At 41.6% G+C, this 17460-nt stretch overlaps 2 protein-coding genes across 5 annotated transcripts in view; one reads left to right on the top strand and one right to left on the bottom strand.

Annotated features, from left to right (window-relative positions):
* Window positions 1-8716: 8716 nt before the first annotated feature.
* Window positions 8717-9889, bottom strand: MRPL51 (mitochondrial ribosomal protein L51). Its single transcript, XM_027594863.2, has 3 exons — window positions 9637-9889; window positions 9443-9553; window positions 8717-9034 (listed from the first exon to the last, which is right to left on the bottom strand). Exons 1-3 carry the CDS (start codon window positions 9713-9715, stop codon window positions 8838-8840), a joined length of 387 nt encoding a protein of 128 aa, XP_027450664.1. The 5' UTR covers window positions 9716-9889; the 3' UTR covers window positions 8717-8837.
* A 79-nt stretch (window positions 9890-9968) lies between these two features.
* NCAPD2 (non-SMC condensin I complex subunit D2) overlaps window positions 9969-17460 on the top strand; it is a 29884-nt gene continuing 22392 nt past the window's right edge. For 2 of the 4 annotated variants that reach the window (XM_027594862.2, XM_027594860.2), the window contains exons 1-2: window positions 9969-10637; window positions 11292-11441. In XM_027594862.2, coding sequence (XP_027450663.2) covers window positions 11391-11441 — 51 coding nt within the window. In that variant the 5' untranslated portion in view covers window positions 9969-10637; window positions 11292-11390. Of the gene's footprint in view, window positions 10721-11291; window positions 11442-17460 lie in introns of all 4 variants that reach the window. The other 2 variants (XM_027594861.2, XM_027594858.2) reach the window with 1 other exon arrangement.

Raw genomic sequence — 17460 nt, 5'->3', positions numbered from 1 at the left:
TACAAATCAAAATCACAATAAGATAACACCTCACAACTGTCAGAATGGCTAAAATTACCTTAGGAAACAACAGATGTTGGGGAGGATGAGGGAAAAGGGGAACCCTCTTACACTGTTGGTGGGAATGTAAACTGGTGCAGCCACTCTGGAAAACAGTGTGGAGGTGCCTCAAACAGTTAAAAAATAAAACTACTCTACGACCCAGCAATTGCACTACTAGGTATTTATCCAAAGGATACAAAAATACTGATTCAAAGGGGCACATGCTCCCCAATGTTTATAGCAGCATTATCAATAATAGCCAAATTATGGAAAGAGCCCAAATGTCCACTGACTGACAAATGGATAAAGAAGATGTGGTGTATATATGCAATGGAATATTACTCATCCATCAAAAAGAATGAAATCTTGCCATTTGCAACGATGTGGATGGAACTAGAGGGTATTATGCTAAGCAAAATAAGTCATTCAGAGAAAGACAAATGCCATTTGATTTGACTCATGTGTGGAATTTAAGAAAGAAAACAGATGAACATAGGGGAAGGGAAGGAAAAATAAAATAAGATAAAAATAGAGAGGGAGGCAAACCATAAGAGACTCTCAACTATAGAGAATAAACTGAGGGTTACAGGAAGGGAGGTGGGGGGATGGGCTAAATGGGTGACGGGCATTAAGGGTGGCACTTGTTGGGACCCCTGGATGGCTCACTTGGTTAAGCAGCTGCTTTCAGCTCAGGTCATGATCTTAGGGTCCTGGGATTAAACCCCGAGTTGGGGTCCCTGCTAATTGGGGAGTCTACTTCTCCCTCTCTCTCTGCCTCCTTCCCGCCCAGTTCATATGCTCTCCCTCTTTCTCTCTAATAAATAAATAAAATCTTTAAAAAAAAAAAAGGAGGGCACGTGTTGTGATGAACACTGAGTGTTATATATAAGTGATAAATCACTAAATTCTACTCCTGAAACCAGTACTACACTATATGTTAACTAACTTGAATTTAAATAAAAACTTGAGGAGAGCCTGGATGGCTCAATTGGTTAAGTGTCTGCATTCAGCTCAGGTCATGATCTAGGCCCCATCACCCCACCCCACCCCACCCCTCCACATTCAGCAGGGAGTCGGCTTCTCTCCCTCTCTCTCTTCCTCTCCCTCTGCCCCTCCCCCCACTCGTGCTCGCTCGCTCTCTCAAATAAATAAATAAAATCTTCAAAAAAATTTTGAATAAAAAGGTGTTATTTCCCTTTAAAAAAATCAGTTTGGGGCGCCTGGGTGGCTCAGATGGTTAAGCGTCTGCCTTCGGCTCAGGTCATGATCCCAGGGTCCTGGGATTGAGTCCCGCATCGGGCTCCCTGCTCCTTGGGAGCCTGCTTCTCCCTCTGCCTCTCTCTCTCTCTCTCTCTCTCTGTCTGTCTCTCATGAGTAAATAAATAAAATCTTTTAAAAAAATAAATAAAAAAAATAAAAAAATCAGTTTGGCATACTTGTGCAGGTCTATTTCTGGGTTCTCTATTCAGTTCCACCGATCTGTATGTCTTTCCTTCTACCAATAATACAGTCTTAATTACTGTAGCTATATAGTAAGCCTTAACATCATATAGAATTATTTCTCCCACTTCATTGTTCTTTTTCAAAATTGTTTAACTGTTCTAGATTTTTTGCCTCAAATGTTATTTTTAAAATGCATTTATGGGGCGCCTGGGTGGCTCAGTTGGTTAAGGGACTGCCTTCGGCTCAGGTCATGATCCTGGAGTCCTGGGATTGAGTCCCACATCAGGCTCCCTGCTCAGCAGGGAGTCTGCTTCTCCTCTGACCCTACCCCCTCTTGGGCTCTCTCTCTCTCACTCTCTCAAATAAATAAATAAAATCTTTAAAAAATAAAATAAAAAATAAAATAAAATGCATTTATGAGCTGACAAGGAAATAAAGACTGTCTAGACCAAAAACTAAGTTAAAGCTGGTACTCAGAGAGATAAGCTGAGCACTGAAGCCTGTTTTGCCTTATGGGCATTTGCTAAAAAGTTGAATTTAGGCATGGTGATGGCCTCACTGGATGCCATGGTGGCAGAGGAGACAGAGCTCAGGGCTTTTCTAGGGTTGGAAATCTAACAGAAAGTCCCCACCATAAAGTCAGAACCCCTATATTGTCATGTAAGAGTGGATTTAAAATATACTCACACCCACACTGCCCTAGGAGACTTCATAGAACATTGTTTATCTGGAACCTAGGTGCCTAGTAGAGATCTGTTATTTTTTTTCTTTTAAATACTAGCAGAGAATTTATAACCACAAGTGTTGTTTTTCTGCCTGAATTTTTTGTTGATCCTAACAACAAAATGGTAAGAATTTAAAGTGGTTTTAGGTTAATAGTGCCACCAAACTCCAGGCAGAAGCAATGCAATCCTCTCTGGATGAGCTCATCCTCAATCTAGGCCCTGGGGAATTTCCACAGATACAGTTCCAAGAAATATAAATTGTGGTCAAAAATTGCAAACAAATAAGAAACAAGGTTCCAAGAGCAAGAGCCAACAGAGATAGAGATAGAGATAGGAAATAAGAAAGAAAGTTAGAAAATCAAACCAAATAGTCCAATGTCCGACTAATAGGAGTTCTAAAAAGAGAAAACAGGATATGAGATAAAATGAGAAAACAGGATTATAAGAGAAATACAAAAAAATTTTCCTGAATTGAACAAATCCTTCTGGATTAAATAATGTGCTGTGTGCCCAACACAAAGAAAAAAAGAAGCACATCAAGACACATTTTTACGAAATCAGAATATTATGGAAAAAGAGAAGATCCTAAAAGAATTCAAAAAAAGGGGGGAAAAAAGGAAAAAGAATCAGAATGGCATCTCAATACAGTATTAGAAATAGAAGACAGTGTGGCAGTACCTTTAAAATTCTGAAGAAAAATGATCATTAATCTAGAATTCTCTACCAACCAAACTATCAATATAAGATCAATATAAAAAATAAGATCAATATATATCAAAAGGTAGAATATAGACTTCTTTCAGCATCAAATTCTTACCTCCCTTTTCAAGTAGGCTACTACAAGATGTGCTCTGGCAAACAAGAAAGAGAAAGGCAATACATGTAGGGTATGGAATGCTGGATCCACATACTGGTGAAAGAAAATTCTTGGAATGGTAGCTGTGCCACAGACCCAGAAACAATGTGTCCTGACTGAAATAAGAGGTTAGAAAAAAACTGGGAAAGTCTTCAGAGAAAAAAATTAATAAAGTATCTGACATATTTAAATATTTGAAAAATAATATGAACCATTATTTTTACAGGTCTGATGAGATGTATGGAAAAAAATTAGAGCTAGATACAAAGAAAAAAGGCAATTACTAACTTAAGGAAAAACAAAAAGCTAAATAAGAAATAGAAGTTACTTCACATTTATGTCAATTGATTTTTCAACAAGGGTGCCAAGACCATTAAATGGGGGAAAGAATAATCTTTTCAACAAATGATCCTGGGACAAATGGATGTCAGCATGCAAAAAAATGAATTTGGATGGCTTCCTCTCACCATACACAAACATTAACTCAAAATGTATCAAAAACTTAAATGTAAGAGCTAAAACCATAAAAGTCTTAAAAGAAAACATAGTTCTATGTCTTCATGACCTTGGATTGGGCAATGGTTTCTTACATATGATAACAAAGGCACAAACAACAAAAGAAAAAATACACAGGACATCAGCAAACTTTAAAACTTGTGCTTCAGGGCACCTGAGTGCCTCAGTCAGTTAAGCCTGTGAATCTTGATTTTGGCTCAGGTCATGGTCTCATGGTTGTGAGATCTAACCCCAAGTCAGCCTCTGCACTCAGTGCAGAGTCTGCTTGGGATTTACTCTCTCCCTCTCCCTCTGCTCCTCTCTCTAAAATAAATAAATAAATAAATAAATAAAATCTTCTTAAAAATAAAACTTTTGTGCTTCAAAGAATGTGATCAAGAAAGTGAAAAGAATTCACAGAATGGAAGAAAATATTTGCAAATCAGATATCTGATATGGTAATTGTCTAGAATATATAAAGAACTCTTCCAACTCAATTATAATAAAAAAGTTTGAAAATGGACAAAGGATCTAAATAGATATTTCTTAAAAGAAGATATGCCAATGGACATTAAGCACAAGAAAAGATGCTTTACATCATTAGCCATCAGGGAAATACAAATCAAAGCAACCGTGTGATACTACTTTATGCCCACTAGAATGGCTACTGTGAAAAACAAAAACAAAAGCAAAACAGATAATACCAAGTGTTGCCACGCATGGGGAGAAATTAAACCCTCATACACTGCAGGTAGAGATGCAAAATAATGTGGTCAATTTGGAAAAGAGTTGGCAATTCCTCAAACAGTTAAACATAGAGTTACCATATGACCCAGCAATTCCACTTCTAGGTATATATGTAAGAGAAATGAAAATGTCCACACAAAACCTTGTTACATGAATGTTCATAGGCCACATTATTCAGAATAACCAAAAAGTAAAAACAACCCAAATGTCCGCTAACTGATAAATGGATAAATATGGTGTGGTATATCCATACAATGGAATATTATTCAGCAATAAAAAGGAATGAAGTACTGATACATGCTACAACATGGATGAACCTTGAAAGTACTATGCTAAGTTTGAAAAGCCAGTCATAAAGGATTAAATATGGTGTGATTCCATTTAGATGAAATATCCAGAATAGGCAAGAATCTATAGGGACAGAAAATGGATTAGTGGCTGTCTAGAACTGGGAGGGAGGGGAAATTGAGGGTGGCAACTAAGGAGTATAGGGTTTCATTTTGGAGTAATGATGAAAACGTTAAAAAATTGAGTATGATGATGGATGTACAATTCAGTGAATATACTAAAAGCCATTGAACTGGGCAAATTGTATCTCAATAAAGATATAGAGTTTTTAAATAAGAAACACAAGTTATTCCACAATACACTAAGTAGTAAACAATATTGACGTGGTCCTAATAATGTAGATATTGCCTACTGATTTAAGCCAAAATGCTGAGATAACTGTGATGAAGAGGAGTGGGGGTGGGGACGATAAGAAAGGAAGAGATTGAGAAGTATAAATCCAGTTTCCTGACAAGATAACTAATAGAGGCCACTGGCTTTGGGAAGAGTCCCAAATCAAACCTGGAGAATCTACTGAAGCTATAAAGAATCATAAATTTCAAGAACTAAGAAAAAAGCAAAGGAATGTGGTATATATATTGGTAGATATATATACCAGTGGTGTATATATATGTATCGGGGAGACTGAAGACTATAGTTATGAGTTGAATTGTGTCTTTCAAAAATTTTTATGTGAAAGTCCTGGGGAACCTGGCTGGCTCAGTTTTTGGAGCATATGACTCTCGGTCTTGAGGTTGAGTTCGAACCCCACATTCAGTGTAGAGATTACTTAAAAATAAAATCTTTTTTTAAATTTTATTTTATTATGTTATGTTAATCACCATACATTACATCATTAGTTTTTGATGTAGTGTTCCATGATTCATTGTTTGCATATAACACCCAGTGCTCCATTCAATACATGCCCTCTTTAATACCCATCACCAGGCTAACCCATCCCCCCAACCTCCTTCCCTCTAGAACCCTCAGTTTGTTTCTCAGAGTCCATAGTCTCTCATGGTTCATGTCCCCCTCCGATTTCCCTTTAAACAATTTTTTTATGTTGAAGTCCTAACCCTCAGTACCTCAGAATGTGATCTTATTTGGAAATAGGGTTGTTGCAGATGTAGTTAGTTAAGATGAAGTCATATTGGAGTAGAGTGGGCCCCACTCTGGTATGACTAGAATCTTTATAAAATGGGAAAATTTGGAGACACGCACACAGAGAGAATGCCATTTTAACATGAAGGCAGAGATCAGGCTGATATGTTTACAAGACAAAGAACACCAAAGATTGCCAGCAAACCACCAGAAGCTAGGAGAGAGGCATGAAATAGATTCTCCCTCATAACCCTCAGAAGAACCAACCCTGCTGACACCTTGATCTCAGACTGCTAAGCCTCTGGAAATGTGAAACAATAAATTGCTGTTGTTTAAGCCACCAAAGTTGTGATATTTTGTTATGGCAGCCCCAGAAAACTACTATGTACAGCTATCTTGAACTACATTGTTTTATACCCCAAACCAGCAACAAACATATATATTGTACATGTACATTACATATGATTATATAATAGGTGGTGAGAATACCAAAAGGACTTGAGGGTGTGTAAAGTTTGACCTGTTATAATAAACACTGATAAGTTTAAGAAACTAACAAGACTAAATAAGTGTGTTTCTTAGGATATGAATCATCCTAGGGGTGACTGAATGGCTCAGTCGTTGGGCGTCTGCCTTCGGCTCAGGTCATGATCCCAGGGTCCTGGGATCGAGCCCCGCATCGGGCTCTCCGCTCAGCGGGGAGCCTGCTTCTCCCTCTCCCACTCCCCTTGCTTGTGTTCCCTCTCTCACTGTCTCTCTCTGTCAAATAAATAAATAAAATCTTAAAAAAAAAGAATATGAATCATCCTAGACAAAAATAGAACATTTTTGGGGCATGTGGGTGGCTCAGATGGTTAAGCATCTGCCTTCGGCTCAGGTCATGATTCTAGGATCCTGGGATCGAGCCCCGCATCAGGCTCCCTGCTCGGCGGAGAGCCTGCTTCTCCCTCTCCCTCTACTGTTCCCCCTACTTGTGCTCTCTCGTTCTGTCAAATAAAATCTTAAAAAAAAAAAAAATAGAACTTTGTTTTTCTGATAGACCACATCTTTACTTATCCATCAAAAGATGTGTTTCATTTTTTTATTCCTTTTTCCCCTATTCCCCTCCCGAGCCACAGACATTACAAATTGCTTGATATAATTCTGTTTTTGGAAAATGTGTACTATTATCTGTTCATGTACTTTTAATTTACATACATGATGTTTCTTTTTTAAAAGATTTTATTTATTTATTTGAGAGAGAGAGAGGGCACAAGCTGAGGGAGGGGCAGAGGGAGAGAGAGAAGCAGGCTCCCTGCTGAGTAGGGGGAAGGGTATAGGGAGAGGGAGAAGCAGACTCCTCAATGAGTGTGGAGCTCAACATAGGGCTCCATCCCAGGATCTTGAGATCATGACCTGAGCTGAAGTCACTCTTAACCAACTGAGCCACCCAGGCACCCCCCCACATTTTCTTTATTTATCAGTTGATAGACATTTGGGTTGTTTCTTCTTAAAGATTTTATTTATTTTTTGACAGAGAGAGACACAGTGAGAGGGAACACAAGCAAGGGGAGTGGGAGAGGGAGAAGCAGGCTTCCCACAGAGCAAGGAGCCCGATGTGGGGCTCGATCCCAGGACTCTGGGATCATGACCTGAGCCAAAGGCAGACGCTTAACGACTGAGCCACCCAGGCGCCCCTTGGGTTGTTTCTTCTTTTTGGCTATAATGAATAACAATGCTATGAACATTTGTGTACCAGTTTTTGTATGAACATGTTTTCATTTGTGTTGGATATATACCCAACAGGAGTGGAATTGCTGGGTCATGTGCACCACTGAGCACTCTTCTCTTCCCTGCTTGAAATGTTCTCCCACTTCTTTCTTCCCTTACTGAAATCCAACCTCTTCTAGGACACCTCTCCTGATTAGGCCAAATACAGTCTCTTATCTAGATCATTTATCTCCGTGTCAGAAGTTTCCAAACATGGCTAATTAAAATTACCTGAGGGATTTTAATCAGAATTATCGAAAACTAGAGGAGTAATACTTTGAATAAGTAAACACCTGGAAACAATCTAAATATCTATCAAAATGAAACTAGTAAACCATTATGGTATAGAATGTGAGGATATAAAATATCCAAGTTATATTAAGTAAATAAGAAAGGTAGAGAACAGTGGGTATGGAATCCTACTCTTCTCAAAAGGAGATATACAGTTAATATATGCTTGCACGGTATATGTCCAAAGGACTAAAAAGAATCTTTTAAGAATGGTTGCCTCTGGGAAAAAAGAGTGGTGACCTCTGTGAAGGAGCACCAAAAAAACAGGCTGTGAGAAAACTTTTTACCTGATTACGCTTTAGTAATTTTAAATTTTGCATTGCATGTATGGATACATTTTTTAAATGTGTCTAAAAAAACAACGACACATAGATGTGCAAAACAGCTCAGCCCTACAGATCACAAATCTTTGGAGGCAGGGAGCAGGCTTTTAAAATTATGAAACTACCAGGATGATTCTGATGATCAGTCAGGCTTAGGATGTAAACCATTCATATGGTACTCAATGCCTCCTATTAAAGTGTACATGTGTGAATATATCTTTACTCCCTAACTAGAAAAGCATATTATCTATTACATTTTGTTATTCCTACAGTTCTCAGTTCAGAAAAGGTACCCAATATTTTTGATGAGAATAATGCAGAAGCATAATTCCACTTATCTGTTATATTTCAAATAATGTGAAAGTGTTTTTAAAAATACATTTAACAGAATTATGAGGCAATTAAAAATACCATTTTCAATATATGAAGGGCTAAATGTCAAAAAGTGCCAACAATGATTTTTCTTTTTTAAAAGCTATAGGTATGGCTCGTCTGCAAAGGGCAAGTGGTTAAGTCCAAACCTAAGACTATAGGACTTATGGATGACTCAGACTTCAGAGTCTACAGGAATGAGTAAAAGTAGCATCTAGTATAAAATAAAGTGTGTGGATAACAGATCCCAAAGAAGCCCCATTTTATTACAAGGAGCATACACATTCCTTTCCTTATAAGGAAAAGTACTGTTCCCCTTCTCCGGGCTGATAGATGTGCCTCTTCCACAGTTCCCAGCTTTCTCTTCTACCGATACTTCCCATGTCGATTAAAGTGTTTGTAGAGGTAGTTTATGCGTTTGTTAAGGTTGTGCAGGTCATCAAGGAACATCCTATTTCCAACCATTTTCTTCTTTCGGATACAACGTTGTAATTCATTCCCCTTCCAGCCTCGAAGCCATTTGGGGCCCTTGATCAGTTCTTTGGGGTGCATTTTGAAGTCTCCTGTGTAATGTGAGAGAACGTATTAGTTCCAAGACAAGAGGGAAGTGAGCCTCAACCCAGTTAAGCCTTCAGCACACAGTTGCACTTCCCTGAGCTACACCTACAGACAAGACATATTACACCACATGTTCAAGAGCACAGACTCTGGAGCCAGGCTGCTTGGGGTTCAAATTCTGGCACTGCCATTTACTGGCTTTGGGAAAATCACACAACGTCTCTGTGCCTCAGTTTCCTTGGCTGTAAAGTGAAGAAGTTATTATAAGGAATAACAGCACCGAACACAACCTAAATAGACACGTACGTGTCTGCTCTTACGATTAAGCACGGCACCATTCCTACACAGGTGGAAAAAAATCTTTACGGCACAAATGCCATTCTGAAATTCTGTGCCATGGAGTCGCGTCTTACCCAGGATCCCGATATTGTCATACACCCCGAACATGGCCCTCTTCTCGTTCCAACGATCAACCACTTTGGGAGGAGGGAGGGTGAGCCTTACGTGGAACATTCTAGGAATACCTAAGGATGGAGAAGAAATGGAATGAATATAAGCCCCTTACAGGCAAGCAGTTCTCGGGGCGTTTTTCTACATCAGCACTTACCCAAAGAGAAGCTTCTGCAGGCCAAGGGCACCCGGCCCCATAGGACCCTTCCTGCCCCCATAAAGAGGCTCCCTGCCATTGCTCTCGTCTCTCCCCCACAACAGCACCAGCACAAGCATAAGAATAGCGTCGCACGTGGCCTTCAAGGAGCTGACAGGGACCTTCCACTCTAACGTCAGAGGGCACTAGGTGGAGGCAGCCATCTTGGGCCTCACCCCGCCTCGGCCCCTCCTTCCCCCGCCATAAGCCCCGCCCTCCGGGTTCCGGTGTACGAGGCCTTGACACCCTCCCGCCCCGCCTCGCCTCGCCCCGGCATTTCCGGTTCGCCCGCGGAAGTCGTGGACCGTCAGAAGTGCTGAGTCGCTCGTATCGTCGTTGCCTGGGATGCCCCCAACGTGAATTTCAAGAAAATTCACCCTTTCCTGGGGGGTCCCTCAACTGTGAGGGAGATGAAGGTGCAGACCCTGGAACCCTGAACTTCCTTTTTCTGTGCCTCACAGCAGTTTTGCGCTGTAGCTGTTTGTATTACCCCTTTTCTACAGGGGAGGAAATCTAAGGCTCAGAGAGTGAAGTAACCTGCTGGACGTCACATAGCGGAGGCGATGGCGGAACGTGGATTAGAGCCTGAGCCTCCTAAACTCCCGGCTTGGACTTGCCTCCTGTCCTGGGAGGGTGACTGAGTGGGTCCCCAGCCCAGGGGCACTACCACTCCCGGGTTAGAAGGGCAGCAGAACCCGGTGGCCGCGAGGCGAAGGGGGCGGGTACTGGACCTAGGCCCCGCCCCTCCCTCGGCGCCGCTGCCCGGCTTCCCGACTCCTACGATGTGATTGGCCGGTCCCCGCAGTGAGTGTCGCGATTGGCCTCCTAACGGCCGTTGAGATTTGAACTGCACGTTTGTGGCTTTGCCCGCGCGGCGCCTGGCTGTGTAGCGGTGTTTTGCGTCCGCCTGCCGGGGATTGGCCGGTTTCTCTGCCCGCTTCCGAGTGCTGCCGTGCTCGTTGGTGCGTATTGTGCACTCCGTGTTTTTTCCTTCGTTTCGGCCTCACGACCTGAGTCGGAGGAGCGGCGGGTGAACTCTTCTGAGGTGTGGTGTTCATGGGCAGCGGGGAATGAAAGACTGGACGTGTTGGGGACGGGGCAATATGACGCGGTATTAGGCCGCGTAGGAGAGGCGGGGAGGTTCCATGCGTATATCTTTGGGGTAAGATGTAGAAACAGTAAGTTTTACAGATCCGCTACGGAATATGGGCAAATCGCTTAACCTTTCTTAGCTTCAATTTCCTCATGTGTAAATTGGGTTATGTTATTATGCATTCCTTGAGATTGGCATTTGGAGAGCTATATCAGATATGATGTCCATTTTCGTATCCCTTGACTCATTTGATCCTCACAACAACTTTGTAAAATAATCAGAGATTAGTAACTCCGTTTTGCAGATGAGGTTCACGGGGTTATGTGACATGACCAAATGGCAGAGTCACAACTAGAATTAGATTTTAGTCCAGGGTTGATCTCACATCCTCTAAGATAATGTTACCAGCTTGATATAAGTTTGATATAAGCATCATGTATTGGAGAGGGGAGGAATAATAGAACCAGATAAAAAGACAGGCCTTAGATAATAGACCCTGACCTATTTGCTGTTTGGTTTCCAGCCTTGTGAGCCAGTGGGAGAAAGATGTCTCCCCAACTGTATGAGTTCCATCTGCCCTTATCCCCAGAGGAGTTGTTGAAAAGTGGAGGGGTGAATCAATATGTTGTGCAAGAGATACTGTCCATCAGAAATCTTCCATCACAGCTTAGAGGTAAGACTCCATAGCTGCTACTGTGCCTAGCACTTCGAAACAACCTTCCCACATGTAATTATATTGTCTGTCTGTTCCACTACACCACTAAGCTCCATGAGGGCAAAGAACTTGTCTTGCCTAGTCACTGTTTTTTTCCTAGCATTGCTTGGGATGTATTATATGGAGAGTATACACATTGACCTCCTTTCCTCAATTATTCAATAAACAGTCTGCGTGTATGTGGGTACTCTTTGGACAAAAACTTATTTTTGATCTTTACCTCTTATAAACTAAAATTAAGTTCTGGTGGATTTAAAGGTTATAGACTTTCTCAGAATGTGTGGGACTTGACCTGACTTGTTTCAGGTAATACTTTTTTAAAGTCTAGATCTCTTGTTTCCAAGAGTGCACTAATGGGGGGGGAGGGCGGACGACAAATACGTACAGCTGCAACACTGAACAGTGTATGGACAATGAAGGTTATCCATTGAAACCTACAGATGAACAAGACAATTTATACATTATCAGCGAGACCCCATAATATCACTATACTTATTGGAAGTGGTCTTCTATCAATTAGGTTGCTTTGGAGAGGTACATAGAGTAGAGATTTAAGACTCTGGAGCCAAGCTTTCTGAATCTGAATCCTGGCTCTACCACTTTGACCTTGGACAAGTTACTTATTCTCTCTGTGCGTCAGTCTCCTTGTCTGTAAAGATAGGGATAATAACTACTTCGTTTGTTATCTCCTACAACAAGAAGGGTTGGTTAATGCAGCAGCTTGATAATTTAACTCCAGCTTGTTTCCTCTTGGCCTTCCCATCATGGTTGCTAGATGGTAGCTCCTTGCTCTGATGTCCAGAGTTAGAAAAGGTGATCCTTTTTTTTTATCTTATGCTTTTTCTTTTCTTCTTTCCTTTTTTAAAACTTTACCAAAAGCCTCCCAACAGATTTAGCCAGAATTGGGTTTTGCCTGTTTCCCTGACTAATTACTGGTAAGGGAAATGGAATCACCCAGATTGTCTAAATTGATCAAGATTATTATCTAGGAGCCTCCCCAAACCTAGACATATCACTATTTGGTAAGCAAAGAAGGCAGAGTGTGGCAGTCAATGGGTAGGTGGCTAGCCAACAGTATCCACTGTAGGGGAGAGGTAGACTGTTCTCTCCATACTGTATTGATATAGGCATCACCAGTTGCACAGGCTACACTGTAGTCAGTTGTCTTTCAGTTATTATAATGCATAATTTTTTAAATAATTACTCTAAGAGTTCTTTTCATAACAATTGCATTGCTTTTGGTGTTTAGAACCCTAACTATAAGTTCTGCAAGATCAAATCACTTGGGCGCCTGGGTGGCTCAGTTGGTTAAGCGACTGCCTTCGGCTCAGGTCATGATCCTGGAGTCCTAGGATCGAGTCCTGCATCGGGCTCCCTGCTCAGCGGGGAGTCTGCTTCTCCCTCTGACCCTCCCCCCTCTCATGCTCTCTCTCTCTGTCATTCTCTCTCTCAAATAAATAAATAAATAAAATCTTAAAAAAAAAATCTTTAAAAAAAAAAAAGATCAAATCACTTAATTTGTTGAACAAGTATTTACTGACGATACACTGTGTGCCAGGCACTGTTCTGGGTACTGGATACACAACAGTAGACAAAACAGACAAGTTGACAGAGTTCTTTCTCTCAAGGTTCTCAAGAAGGAATAAATACAAATAGGGGATTTATCAGATGGTTGCAAGTGCCAGGGAGAAAAAGAAGCAAGATAAACAAGATATGGCATGGTGGGGTAGGAGCTGCATTTCATGTTGGATGATAAGAGAAGGCTTGCTGATAGGTGATGTTCGAGCAGAGGCCTTAAAGGTGAGGAAGTGAACTGTGCCAATTCTCATAGGCATTCTAAGCAGAGAGAAAATCTAGTGCCGTGGCTCTGAGGTGGGAAAATGCCAATATGGTTGGAGTAGAGTAAGTTAGGGCAAAAGAGGTCAGATGAGAAGTGATGCAGATTTCTCTATAGTCATGCTCTTCTAAGTGTGGTCCTCAAACTAGCAACATTAGAATCATGATTTAGGAACTTATCAGAAATCCAAGATCCAACTCGGAACTACTGAATCAGAAAATCCATTTTTTAAGAAGATCCCTAGGTAATTCAGATGCGCATTTAAGTTGGAGAAGCACTAATCTAGAGTCTTGTAGGTCATGGTAAAGATTTAGCTTCAGTGTGAGTGAGTTTGAAAGCCATTGGGTTTTGAGCACAGGAGTGACACAGTCTGACATTTTAAAAGTATCCCTGTTGTTTTGAATAGAGTAAGGGGCAAGGGAAGAATCGGCGAGACTAGTTGAGAGGCTAATACAGTAGTACCAGGTAGCTTGCCTGGGGCTGATAGCAGTGGAGGTAATCGTAAAAAGTTAGGTACTGAACATATGTTGAAAGTCGAGCAAAAAGGATTGTTGATGGATTGGCTTGAATTTATAGGGTTGGAGAAAGAAGAATCTAGCATGATGACAAGGCTTTTGGAAGAATGGAGCTGCCATTTACTGAGATGGAGCAGGTGTATTTACTTTTTTTTTAAGATTTTTATTTATTTATTTGAGAGGCAGAGAGAGAGGTTGAGAGAATGAGTGGGAGAGGGGCAGAAGGAGAAGCAGGCTCCCTGCAGAGCAGGAAGCCTGACAATGTGGGACTGAATCCTAGGACCCTGGGATCATGACTTGAGCTGAAGGCAGATGCTTAACTGACTGAGCTCCCCAGGCGCCCGAGAGGAGCAGGTTTAGTCTGTTGGTTGTAGAGTTCTGGAGTTCAGGGGAGAGGTGCCAGCTACAGTTATACATTTGGGGTTTGATATTCAGCATTGTAGAGGGCATTTAAAGCTATGAAATTTGAACGTAGATGGAGAAGAAAAGCAATTTAAAAACGTAAGATCTGAGACAGTCTGGTAGAAGCTGGGAAGATGAGAAAGAAACCAATAGGAGAAACTGAGGACCAATCATTGAGGCAGAAAGTGAACAAGAGGTGCTAACTGGAGGCTAAATTATGAGTACATTTCAAAAAGAAAGGGAGAGCTCAACTGCAAGTTAATGACTGGACTTCACAATGTGGCGATTGCAACCTTGGGGAAAGCAGTTTCAGAGGAGTGGTGGGGGCAAAAGCCTAATAGGAAGAGGTTTATGAGAAAATGGGAGGACAGTTTAGATAACTTATCGTGGTTGTTTTGCTTTAATGAGGAACAGAGAAAAGGGGTGGTGGTAGAGGAGGAGATAGAGTTGAGGGAGGATTTTTTTGTAAGATGGGTGGTATTGCATGTGTATGTGCTGAATGAATGGAAGTGATCAGAGAGGGAAAGGTTGATGATGCAGGAGGGAGAAGGGATGAGTGTTGGGGCAGTATCTTTAGTAGGTGAGAGAGTGTGTGATCTGGTGCACAGGGGGAGGAGAAGGTTTCATTAGAGCATGGGATAGTTTATCCACAGCAGCAAAAGAGAAGGCAGAGTACGTGGGCACAGATGCAGATAATGCAGGAAGATACGGATCTTGGGGCGGCTGGAAGTTCTCTTCTGTGTGATTCTATTTTCTCCATGAGATAGGAAGTGAACCCTTTAACTGAGAGGGAGCTGGGGAAGAAGATCTTGATCTTCTGAGCAGAGGAAAAGTATGAAATAATTGCCTAGAAGAAAGTGAGTAGGGCTGGGAATTTGTAATAGGCCTAGCAAGAAGTACTAAGGGTCTACTTGTGGTTAATGGGCATAAGTTTAAAGTGAGAATAGTTGGCATGATTGTGTATTTTTGTCAAGCCATTTTTATTTGTGTGGTTACAAGAATGGAGTAAGCAGTCAGTTAGATTTAATCCAGATTTGCCAGGGGAATAAATGTGTTGTGAATTTGGGGGGCGGCATAGCAGGGGGGAGGGGCAGAGGGAGAAGCAGACTCCCCGCTGAGCAGGGAGCCCGATACGGGACTGGATCCCAGGACCCTGGGATCATGACCTGAGCCGAAGGCAGACACTTAACCGACTGAGCCACCGAGGTGCCCTGTGTTGTGAATTTTAGTGGAAAAAATTAGAAATACCATAATGTCTAACAATAGGGGCACTTGGCTGACTCAGTCAATAGAGCATGCGACTCTTGATCTCAGGGTCATAGTTCAAGCCCCACATTGGGCATGAAACCTACTTAAAAAAAAAGAAATACCATAAGGTCTAATGATAGAAGAACAGTAAGTTAATTAAGATACATAGATTCAGTGGAATATTATGTGACCATTAAAAATTATTTACAGGGGCGCCTGGGTGGCTCAGTCATTAAGTGTCTGCCTTCGGCTCAGGTCATGATCCCAGGGTCCTGGGATCAAGCCCCACATTGGGCTCCCTGGTTGGCGGGAAGCCTGCTTCTCCCTCTCCCACCCCTGCTGCTTGTGTTCCTTCTCTCGCTGTGTCTCTCTCCGTCAAATAAATAAATAAAATCTTAAAAAAAAAAAAAAAGGACCTTTAAAAAAATAAAAAAAAATTATTTACAGAGGTTTCATAATATGCTTATTGTAATTTTAAATTTTAAAAAGCAGAACAGAGAAGTGAATATGTGATATGGCCTCAACAGCAGAAATGCTGTGCATACAAAATAGACAAAATTTAGCCAGGTGTTAACAGTGCTTATGTCTTTCTCTTTTTTCCATTTTCTGTATTTTCCAGATCACAGAAAGAGGTTTGTAAGATTAGTTAATAGTTTACATATACTGAGTTACATTGTGTGCTAAGTATTGTTCTGATTGCTTCATGGGGATTATCTCTACTAAGCTTTACCAAAAAATTCTGAAAAGCCCTATAGGTGTGATCTTTTATTACACCCAATTTAGAGAAGCGGAAACAGACTTAGTAAGCTAAGTAGCTTGGCCTGGTAAATGTTCAAGTCAAATGTAAATCTAAAGCAGTCTGACTGTAGACTAGATCAGTGGGTAGTGCTTCAAAGAATTAAAGAGATATGTGGACCAAGAAAAATCATTGGTTGTAATGAAAAAATGGGTAGTTGGTAATCTTTGAGAGAATAGTTGTTAGATTGGTAAATCTCAGAAACAGATTTCAGGAAATTGAAAGAGGAGACACAATTTAAAAGTGATATGATAGCACGGTCAAATGAAAGGCATTGAGCATTTTTGTTTTGTTTGTTTTAAAGGGAGTCCTGGGTGGCTCAGGCGGTTAAGCATCTGCCTTCCGCTCGGTTCATGATCCCAGGGTCCTGGGATCCAGTCCCATGTCGGGCTCCCTGATCATCGGGGAGCCTGCTTCTCCCTCTGCCTTCTCTGCCTGCCGCTCCCCCTGCTTGTGCTCTGCACCCCCCCCCCCCCGCCCCGCTTCCAGACAAATGAATAAGTAAATCTTTAGAAAAAATAAAGGGAGGCCTGAGCATGTTGGCACAATAAGAGCAAGTCCTGGACAGGATAAAAAGCAAAGGTGAAAAAGAGGAGATAAATCTTCGGGGCAGTGGGACAGGTTAGCTTTAGAAGAAAGAAACTTTTTGCTTGAGACTCAGGTAAAGAATGGGAAGATGTTGGCAGAGACGTTTGTTGATAGGGAGGCAGGATTACGAGAGAACCTGTGCTTTGGGTCTCGTTCTTTTTGGTAAAGTGGAGAGCAGTCATCTATTAAAGTCAGAGAGGCATAGGGTAAGAAGTATAAAGGAAGAGGAGAATGTGTTATGATTATAGTGCTAGGGAGGCTGTAAGAACTGGAGGAATAAGACAGCTTGTTAAAAATCACAGAGGAGGGGCGCCTGGGTGACTCAGTCGTTGAGAGTCTGCCTTCAGCTCAGGTCATGATCCCAGGGTCCTGGAATCGAGCCCCACATCGGATTCCCTGCTCAGCGGGGAGCCTGCTTCTCCCTCTCCTACTCCCCCTGCTTGTGTTCCCTCTTTCTCTGTCTCTCTCTCTAGCAAATAAATAAATAAAATCTTAAAAAAAAAATCACAGAGGATGGGGCGCCTGGGTGGCTCAGTCGTTAAGCGTCTGCCTTCGGCTCAGGTCATGATCCCAGGGTCCTGGGATCGAGCC

Source organism: Zalophus californianus, chromosome 9, assembly GCF_009762305.2.
Source record: "Zalophus californianus isolate mZalCal1 chromosome 9, mZalCal1.pri.v2, whole genome shotgun sequence".
Lineage (NCBI taxonomy): Eukaryota > Metazoa > Chordata > Mammalia > Carnivora > Otariidae > Zalophus > Zalophus californianus.
Note: the sequence above shows the minus strand (reverse complement) of the source record. Positions and strands in the feature narration are given on the sequence as shown.

Coding starts and splice junctions, on each gene's coding strand:
- MRPL51 (XM_027594863.2), bottom strand. CDS start 9,715: ATGGCAGGGAGCCTCTTTATGGGGGCAGGAAGGGTCCTATGGGGCCGG. Junction 9,554..9,636: donor CTGCAGAAGCTTCTCTTTGG/GTAAGTGCTGAT, acceptor CTCCATCCTTAG/GTATTCCTAGAATGTTCCAC. Junction 9,035..9,442: donor TGACAATATCGGGATCCTGG/GTAAGACGCGAC, acceptor CACATTACACAG/GAGACTTCAAAATGCACCCC.